Source organism: Rhododendron vialii, chromosome 12a (assembly GCF_030253575.1).
Source record: "Rhododendron vialii isolate Sample 1 chromosome 12a, ASM3025357v1".
Classification (NCBI taxonomy): Eukaryota; Viridiplantae; Streptophyta; class Magnoliopsida; order Ericales; family Ericaceae; genus Rhododendron; species Rhododendron vialii.
In genome coordinates this window covers 1769102-1778839 of record NC_080568.1, presented here as the reverse complement: position 1 = coordinate 1778839, position 9738 = coordinate 1769102, and the positions used below count along the sequence as shown (strand labels likewise).

Genomic DNA, 9738 nt, shown 5'->3' with positions numbered 1-9738 from the left:
ATACAAACATCAAGAGGTTTAGTAGTGAATCCTACCTCAATCAAGAAAAGTATTCAAACCCTAGCTTGAGCTTCAAACAAATCCACCTCTAAGACCCAAAAATTCGGAGCCCCCAAGTGTGTGTGCTCTTAATCCAAGCACAAACCTTGAAAAATTAACAACTTTGTTGCTTTACTTTGATGAATATACGATGATTTTAGAGAGACAGAGAGGAAACGGAAAGAAGAGGAATAGGGTGACGGGAAAATTGCAGATTATTTTTACCGTGGCAGTAGGAAGGGAAAGGAACTCTGCTGCGGAAACCGACCTAGCATATCGACGGCCAAGCAGACTCCGGGCCCTCGCACAGATGATTCGAACCGTTACATAATTTTAAAAACAAAAGCTGATTGGGCACTTGAAAAATCGAATTCAATCCAATACGTGAGAGACTACTAGAGTCAAGAAGAGTCGATAACATAGTTGAAATAGCCATTTTAGGGAAGCAAGACAAATAACAGTAACTCGAAGGCACTTGAGGATGCCCATTCATCTGCAGGCTTCATTACTAGGAATACCCCACCAGGGTTTCTAGGATTAGTTCACCAGTGGTCTAGAGTTGATATCTTGGAGTACTCCTCCATTACTAGGGAATGCTTGCTGATACAGAGTTTTTAAATGATAATTAGCTGGAAGAGTTATTAGTGACACAGAACAACAGCAAAAGTCCAATTCCTAGTAACGGTGGAGTTGCTTAGTTTGTTCTCCCTTTAGCCTGGTCATGGTGTTCTCTGGCCCCTCCTCCTATTGTTTAGCTGCGGTGTTTTGCAGTTTATTCTCCACCTACTAAAAGGTGTCTGCCATATCTTTCAGATTTTTATGAGATAAAAAAGTATCAAGCTTATTCATGTGTCGGTTTTTATAGTTTATCCTTCAGGTACTGAGATAGACATTTGTTTCATGATTGGGTTAGTTTGACTTTTAGTAGCCTAGCCTCTCAGGGTGTCAGAGAAATATGCATTCGTTATGTTACATGTTCTCCCAGTTGTTGCACAATCTGTTTAAGAGCGTAATTTGGCACATGATGGAAGATTTTCTTATGTACCTGTGGGCTATGTTACCTTGGCTACATATGAATACGGGTGTGAAAGTGCATCCATGTTGCACCTCGCAAGACCCTCAATCTTAAATAATGAGGATATGTATCCAAAAGTTAGCTATCCGGGTTAAGTCCTGAGAGCTTAGATTTATTACAATATACTATTTTAATCTTTTGTGTATGCTCATGTAATTATTTCAAAATGCATTTGACACTAAAAAATATTTGGGAGAAAAGGGTGGTTCTATAACTAAACAAAACAGTGGCAAAAGCAATAAAAATCAAAATGTTCAGCAATCTATTAGGACCAAGAAAAACTAAGTTTGGATAGTGTGCACTCGGTAGTACCTGTGTGCAACATTGAAGGATACAAAAGACTGGAAATGGAACTTTAGCCTGCCTTCTTGATCTCGTGTCTTTGCACCATGCCTTGCATCCTCACCTCCGCCAGGCCTTAAAGTCATGACAACAATTGGACTACCCATTGATGATAAAGTAGGAGCAACCACTTGAATATCTTCAATGTCCTGCCACAAAAAATAGAAGTTGGTCTTGTGTCCAAATAGATCTGCATGGAAACCTATTATTCTTGCTGATAAGAATAGGCGGTCCTGTGCATGAACAATCAAACTGTAATGAGATAGTTATCATTTATGTAACCCACATCAGGCAGATCAAATCTTAAGGCAAACATGAAAAACCAATATTGCAATAAAAAAATATACAACAGAGCTCCAACAGTACCTCCACAGGCATTTTGCATTTCAGGTGACAAGTAAAATCATTGATGAGAAATTCCTCTGATGGAAGCCCAAAGAGTTTCTGAAATGCTGAATTTGTTTGAGGAGATTGGAGTCTGATCTACAGAAGTTTCCAATTAAAGTAATAAGTAACCAATGGAACTCTAAAGGCTCCAAAGATGAAATCAACTGGGAAAGTGAATTTCCAGGACAGATCAGGTCCGACTTACCTTCTTTCCCACCTCCTTCTCCACCTTAGTTAAATACTCTTTAACAACATTGCTTCCTCTAGTATTGTCCAAGAAAATTCTTAAATGCAGCTTCGACTGACATGCCTGAGCTAACTTTCCTTGAAGAGGAACCCAAACATCGGCTAAATCTGATGTTGAAATGACAAACTCAATCCATGCCCCAGGGATGTTGGCTTGTCAAAAGGTACATCAAAATCAAAAACTTCCACATCCACCATAGATGGGGGTTCATCCATTGCATCAAATTCAAATATTTCTGCAGTCCAATGACGTTGAAATGACAAACTCAATCAAATAAAGGCATGTGTGATAGAGACTTAAGTAGGTATAGATTTTGACATAATATGGCCAAAGTTTGCACAGTTGCAGCTTTTATAAAAGACAGAACTATAAGCTCCAAACGAAGTTGATTGAGATGTTGACTTTAAGGTAAATCAATTCACCATTCCACTGAGGATCACATTTATGGAATTTGATTGAGCTGGTTCTGGTTTTCCCATTACAAGTAAAGACCACATACGGATCACAATGTCCACTTGAATATCGAATCAACAGCTGCCACATTGCTTCCTTCAATCAAGGCAACATTTAGCAGCCATCCTTCCCCTTGTGCTTTAACTCCATGGTCAGTGGCTAAATTTAGACAGGAAAACAAGGTGAATTCCATCAGAATAAGTAGGAAAACCAGAACATTAAGAAGACAGGTGAAAATGTGAGCATTACCCTTTTGTGTTCTACCTGCATGAAGCGTGAAATCAACTCCAGCAGCTGTTCACCTTGAAGAAGCAAGACCCCACATGATTACTTCACCAATTGAATCTGGCAAGTCTAACCCAAGAAACTCGAGACCTTGGATCATGCTAGGCGCTGCTAGCCAGATGTGCACAAGCACATATACATCCCCCAAAAAATGGTAGATAACATGGTAAAATTAGCAAAATACTGAGCTGCCAGCTTCCAATCCGACTGTGGCTCCCCCTGTAGAGTAGCCAAAACCTGTTCCTTATTGGAAGCAATGTCCTCGGCATCAACTGTCTTCAATTGCTGAAATAATGAATTGATGTAGTGCTCAAAACTTTCCTTCAGACCTTCTCGGGCTCCACCTTCTATCATACCTTTCATCATAGTACTCTGTAGAAAATTCATTCTTCAGGATACAACTAATCGTGAAGACTGTTCTCCTGATGGCAGCTCAGGCCCGGGGGTAATGCAGTAAAGCAATTCCATCTTAAAGGTACTTCCATATGGAACATCTGGAGCGCTGACACTTGCTAGAACTGGAAACTTTTGTGTGCCTATTACTATGTGCGTGTAGGATTCTAATCCTAGCTGAGTCTGGTGTGCTTTCTGTCTCATCACTTGTGTAATGATGATCAATTATAAGTCTCGTTATATCTTCAAACATAATTCCTATAAACACAAAGACACAGATAGGAATTAGGGAGCATGGAAGCTGTTTGATGAACATCTTCATGGAATTTGTGTAAAGTATAAACAGAACCAGGTGACACATAATACTAAAAACAGAAATAGTAATAAAATCATTTACTTAAAAAAAATAGTAAGAACAGAAATAAAGAGGTGATCTAATGCGGTTGTACTATCATCTATAAAATGCAATTCGAAATAAAGTTATTTTGTTGTCCATGCATTGCCCCATTCAATCCCATATTAGAAACCAACCCAGTTAGCCTCATGAACTCCAAAGAGTCCAAACACATCCGAATTTAAACAAGAACTTAGACAATCAATGGTTCTCAAAAGAAAAGTAATCACTTGAACCAAACAACAAGGAAATGCACTCATTTCACTAGAAAAAGCAAGTGCCAAGGTAAGGAGGGAAAAAAGGTCAAGCCAACAAGTACAACAATCAGGAAGAAAAAGGACAGATAATAACAATAGAGACCTACAAATACGAGCATTAGTGAAAGCGTCAAGCATATAAAAATAAAACAACAAGAAGACACGATCCAGAACAAATTCAATTTTTATATAAATAGGAAAGTACCACTTCTATAACCAAAAATAGGTTACCATCCAGAAATTTACAGAAACGAGTAACCAAATTGACTGTCATCTTGCAGGATAGAGTACACAAAAATTATCTGCAGAAAATGTCTCCAATTTGTGAGGTGACTGATGTGGTTTAGTAAATTCTTGCTACTTTTACTCCATGCTGAAGCCTATTAAATTCTTGCTACTTTTACTCCATGCTGAAGCCTATCCCATACTCCCAGAATTAAATACATACAAATCCAGTAAGGTATTGTAATGCCCCTTCTCTATTTCCTCCTCGTGCACCTGATGAAGGAGAAGGGTCTCAATAATTAAGTCTTCCCAATCAACATAAACCTTCATTCTCCTTCTTCGCTTCTTTCCAACAATCACGCCGTCCGATATGCAAAGGTTACCATTGTCACCTGAATCACCATTTTGCGGGCCCATAATCTTATTAATACGTAGCTTAGCAGCCTTTATCTTCTCTCTCCTCCTCTGATATGCCAAGCATCCAGCAACAAAAGATGGTGGCATTGCAACTAATCCCACATCTTTTTCCAGTATTTTCTTGAGCAAAAGCTTTCTGCTCAGTTCTGAATTTCCTTTCCACCACTCCCTACAATCTAAAAGATCGAACCCTCTCCCTTTTTTCATTCTATTTTTGCATCCACATTCTTCAAGATAATCGGTATTAGAAATTTTGTTTGAATATTCTGAAAACATCATTGACAAGCACTCATGTGATATCTTGAGCGTCTCCAAATCATCTCTAGTCCCTCTTGGGGAAGAACACTTATCTTGCACATTGAAATATTGAGAATCATTTTCCACGCCATGATTATCAAGCCCATATTCCGCTTCTTCGCTCAAACAGCTTCTAACCAAATCATCCATATCAAACCCAACATGATCTACAACCTTCCTCTTCTCGCCACGCTTGGACATTGACTTCAATTCCATGTATTCCAACACAAACGATGCATTCTTAACGATGTTCTTAACTGTAATATCTTTTCCCCAAGGCAATACTTGCGCAACCTTCACCAGACTCTCTAAAAGCTCCTTATACCGCAGCTTGCACGTAACAACCGCCACATGTAACTCCATTGCCACATCCTCAATCCAAACATCAACTGCATTCAACTGAGCAACGAAAACCAACACAGCCACGACCACCGGAAGCGGTCTCCGCCCCGTGGTCAAGTACCACTTCACCATACACTGGACCAAGAAAATCCCCTGCTTCAACATCCTCCCAACCTTATCCACATTATCCAACGAAACAAAACAAGTCCGGACCGCCCGTTGAAACGAATCCACAATGTCAAACTCCGGCAACTTCAACTGCATAAACTGAACAACCCGACTAACCATCCGACCCAGCTCGTGAACATCGCAACCTATCTTATCCCCGACCTCCACTAGGGCCAACGACTTGTTATCTCTTCTCATCACAACGTACGTGCACGCGCCTATGAGAACCGGAAACCAATCCCCCTGCCCGTACTCCCCCTTGGTAACGGTCTCTACCATAACCCTGACCTCGTCTTTCTTTGAGGGGGAAAAGTCAAATAACGAGGTGATGCGTTCGATGTTTTGTTTGGCGTAATATATTTTGGTCTCTTTGTAGTTAAAGGTGCTGCCGGAGCCTGCGGTGCCGGTGTGGACGAAGGTGCCGGTGGGGCCGCTGATCCCGCCCAAGCTGTGCTGGAAGTTGTCGAAGTCCTGGACGGCGCCGCACGAGGCGCAGAAGGAGTTGCCGTCGTCGTCGTTGGCGAGGGATCTCTCGCCACAGCTCGAACAGGGGCGAGAACTCGCCATAGCCAAGCCCTAAAGCTGACGTGTTTGGTTGGTTTGTTTACGCAGATGTAATACGCATGTACTCTTTAGACTTTAATGCATCCAGATTTGGGAAGAGAGAGAGATCACATGGTCGTCCTAGGGTTTTGTTCGCGCTCGAGCGCATCTGTGAAAATCTACAGGTTTTTTCCAAATTGGCAGACGGAATCCATCGATGATCGAACAATCTCCGGAAGCGGCTGGAATTTGCGGACGCTGGGTGTCCCTGCAGTGAGGTGTCTTCGCTGCAAATTGCAGCCCAAAATAGCAACACCGTTTGGGGCCAACCGGATCCAGATTCGCTACGAGTATTTCTCTGTGAATTGAGTGAGGCTTTTGATGTGGGGCTGCCACCACATAAATGAGGAGATCCAAGGGTGGATAACAGTCCTTTCTTATTGTCCCTCGCTGTGTTTGCGGCCAATTCCAGCACCTGTTAAAACAAACATCAGTTAGGCCACCTTCTATTTATACAGGTAAGCCAAATGTGTCTTCAATTTAAGGCTTCCAACGTCTCCAAGAAGGTGCACCCTAAATAGTATATAAACATGTCTCCAAAAGGAAAATACAATTCTAATAACTAACAAGAAAACATACAATGAACTGGAAGTATGGACCGATAACAAGTGTAGTTTGTTTCTGTAATCATTCTTTTATGCGGATGTGCGCCTGTAATCGTTCTTCTGGCTTCACCAGCAATATTAGTCAAAATGCACTCTGAATGGAATTTGTCTAATGCAACATGAAAGGCCAACTTTAATGTCATAGGGGCCTGTTCGATCGGATTAAGCATGGGGTAGGACTACAAGCCACTGCATTTCTGACGTCTGAATGCAAGGAATCACATATCCGTTTTGCAACCAGTCCCGCAAATATGAAGAAAACAACACCTTGGGAATGAAGTATTGCCAATCCACTCACTATTAGGCCAGTGAGACACATATCTCCTCATTATATGACTCCAAGCAATTCAACCTGGCCTACAAGTCCTATGAATTTTAACTTTCACGACTGACATTGAAAATTACACAATCTACACAAAAATGGAATCTTGCAAAACTCTAACGGATTAAGCTTTTGGTTTCACATATTTACCATATAGTCAACAGATTCACGCAAAAACTGAACATATCAAAAATCTTATGTTTCAATTCCAAGCAGAAACGAAATAAGGAAAAGCACTAAAACCCTAACTTTCAATTGAAACCAGGCTCGACCTTGGCACAATCCCGGGAAACCATTATAGAAATCAACAAAAAAAAAAAATAACAGAGAAAGATGAACAAAGCTACGAACAGAGAGAGAGAGAGAGAGAGACCTTGGCTGTGCGTGGTCGCGTCGGAAGTCGCGAAGGCGAAAATCGCCACTGGTGTTGGTGGCGTTCGGTGGAGGGAAGGTCGCCGATGGTGGTGGCGGTCGCCGGTGGCGGACGCGGTGGTGGTGTTGGTCTGGTCGTCAGCGTCCTCCTCCCTCTCGCGCTCCCTCTGTCTCTCTCTCTCTCTCTCTCACTCTACAGATGAACGAGTCTTTTGATTTTAGGTTTTTTTATTTTTTAAACTTAAAGCTGACGTAGGGCTCAATCCATGTCAACTATCATGGGTTGGGACATTGGGTTCGTAACTTCGTATCCTGGGCTGTAGCTTTGGCTGATGGACTCCAAAAAGAAAAAGAAAGCCCTAATTAACTTTTGTTGGATGAAATGAAACGGAGGGTTTTCGTCTCTGACTGATCTGAATCAACAACGGAAGTGGCAAGGAGAAGAATGAGGAGAATGAAGATTAATGGAAGCTTGATTTACCACAGGGGGTGTTTTGGTTTTGTAAAAAAGTAATTTTTGAAAAAAGAAGGTAATTTCAAACTCAAATATAATGAAAATAAAAAATATTTTTTCAATTTTTTTGAACTGTTTAAAAGATCTTAATGCGATCTATCAAAGAAGATCCATATTTGTAGAAAAATTATTTGCGTAAATACATAATTTTTGACCTTAAAATTACTTTCTTTTTCTAAAAAGTACTTTTTTTCAAAAATGGATCACCCCCTCAATCGTTTGAGAGGGACAGAAGCATTTTCGCCATGAATGTGGGCGGAAGCGTGTTGTGCAATCGAGAAGACGAAAAAGGGGTTTTTTTTTTTAATCTTTCTTACGTTGTCGTTTTGTAAAAACAAAGCCAGAGCTGTTTTTCACCGTTGAATCTCCTCATTTATATGGTGGCAGCCTCACTTCAAAAGTCTCACACGATCCTCACAGAAATCCTCATAGCAGATCCGGATCCGGGCCAACCGGCCAAGTTAATCCAGCCAATTTACCCTTTTGCGCCCCCCCCCCCCCCCACCCCACAAGGTATCGATCGTAATTTGAGGACTTATTTTGGAGTCTCATACAAATAAATCGAGTCATTCAATAAATTTAAAATAATTTTTTGAATGGTCTTGCAAAAAATCAGTTCAATTTGGTAATCACTAGGTGAGGGGCACGTGCTAGCACGCGAAGTCTTGTGCTTGTGAATTTTGTGAGGATAATGTATTGATGTGGTAGTACATTTCATGAGGAAGTTTTAGGTGTGTACATTGAGGTAAACTAATAATGAATTATTGGCTCGTGCTAGGACGAGATTTTTGTGCCTGTTTTGCTTTTTTCAGTAGACTTCGGTGGTGTTCCAGTTTTTGGAAAAAAGAATTTTTTGAAAAAGAAGGCAATTTCAAGCTCAAAAATCAAGTGTTTACGCAAAAAATTTTCTTACCAATATGGATCTTGTTTGATAGATCTCATTAAGATTTTTTAAACAGTGCAAAAAAAATTTAAAAAATATTTTTCATTTTCATTATATTTGAGTTTGAAATTACCTTCGTTTGAAAAAAAAAGAACTTTTTGTAAAAATAGAACACCCTCGAATTCGTAGAGATAATCAGTTTATAGTTTAATATGGTTCGGTAGTATTTACCTTTTTCCAGAACTAACCAAAAATGATTGGAAACAAATGGTTCCTTAGAACAGCAATCCTGTGCAAGATTCTTCCAATGCCACTACTCACTGGTACATACTAGGTTTCTAGCAACATGCTATGTACGCTCGGTCATGTTTGTTGATTTAATAATTAAATTTATTTAGCATTTATTGTTTATTTTTTTGGTTGATTTTGGGGGTTTTTCGAAATTGTTGTAAACGAGACCAAAATTTCAGCTCCTTGCTCCTTATTGCAGGTCTTATGTGAAAAGACCTGCAATAAGGAGCAATTTAGCAACGTAAAAATAGGAAATGTATTTGTTTCTTGCTCGTTCCTTGGAGCCCTGTATTTGCTCCTTGCTCGTTGTTAAATGGCTATCACTACAAATACATTTTCTAGTAGGGGTGAGCATGATCCGGATTGGTTTGCTTTTACAATAAACCAAAAACCAAACTAATACCTACCGGATTATGAATTTTGAGAACCAAACCAATCCATAAAATTCATAAAACCTAACCAATCCAAACCTTTAAGATACGGATTGATTTCAATTTTGAACCAGGGTTTGCTTGAAGTTAAACTATCAATTTTATACACAATTTAAAGTACTCAAAATGACATAGATAAATAAAATCAAAACTTATATTTAAACTTAAAATTATATTGAAATCACCAAAACTCGTAAACTAATAGAAATTTAGGGCAATTACTATTTGCAGTAAAGGAATGTAGCGGTGAAGTGGAGTACTAAATTAGAAAGTTAATTCACCATGGCATAGCCTATATTTATTGTTGTATCTATATTAAATTAAAAAAATATATATAAATGCATATATACGGTCTGGATTGGTTTGGAACCTCAACCGTTAATGTAAATTCACAAA

At 39.7% G+C, this 9738-nt stretch overlaps 1 protein-coding gene and 1 pseudogene across 1 annotated transcript; both read right to left on the bottom strand.

Annotated features, from left to right (window-relative positions):
* Nucleotides 1-441: 441 nt before the first annotated feature.
* LOC131311835 (C2 and GRAM domain-containing protein At1g03370-like) lies at nt 442-3610 on the bottom strand (annotated as a pseudogene).
* Nucleotides 3611-4037: 427 nt separating this feature from the next.
* Nucleotides 4038-7434, bottom strand: LOC131311834 (plant-specific TFIIB-related protein PTF2-like). Its single transcript, XM_058339426.1, has 2 exons — nt 7225-7434; nt 4038-6339 (listed from the first exon to the last, which is right to left on the bottom strand). The coding sequence occupies exon 2, from the start codon at nt 5886-5888 to the stop codon at nt 4290-4292; it is 1599 nt and encodes a 532-aa protein (XP_058195409.1). The 5' UTR covers nt 5889-6339; nt 7225-7434; the 3' UTR covers nt 4038-4289.
* Nucleotides 7435-9738: the final 2304 nt, after the last annotated feature.

Bases quoted from the DNA above. Each gene is read 5' to 3' on its own strand.
- LOC131311834 (XM_058339426.1), bottom strand. From the start codon at position 5,888: ATGGCGAGTTCTCGCCCCTGTTCGAGCTGTGGCGAGAGATCCCTCGCC.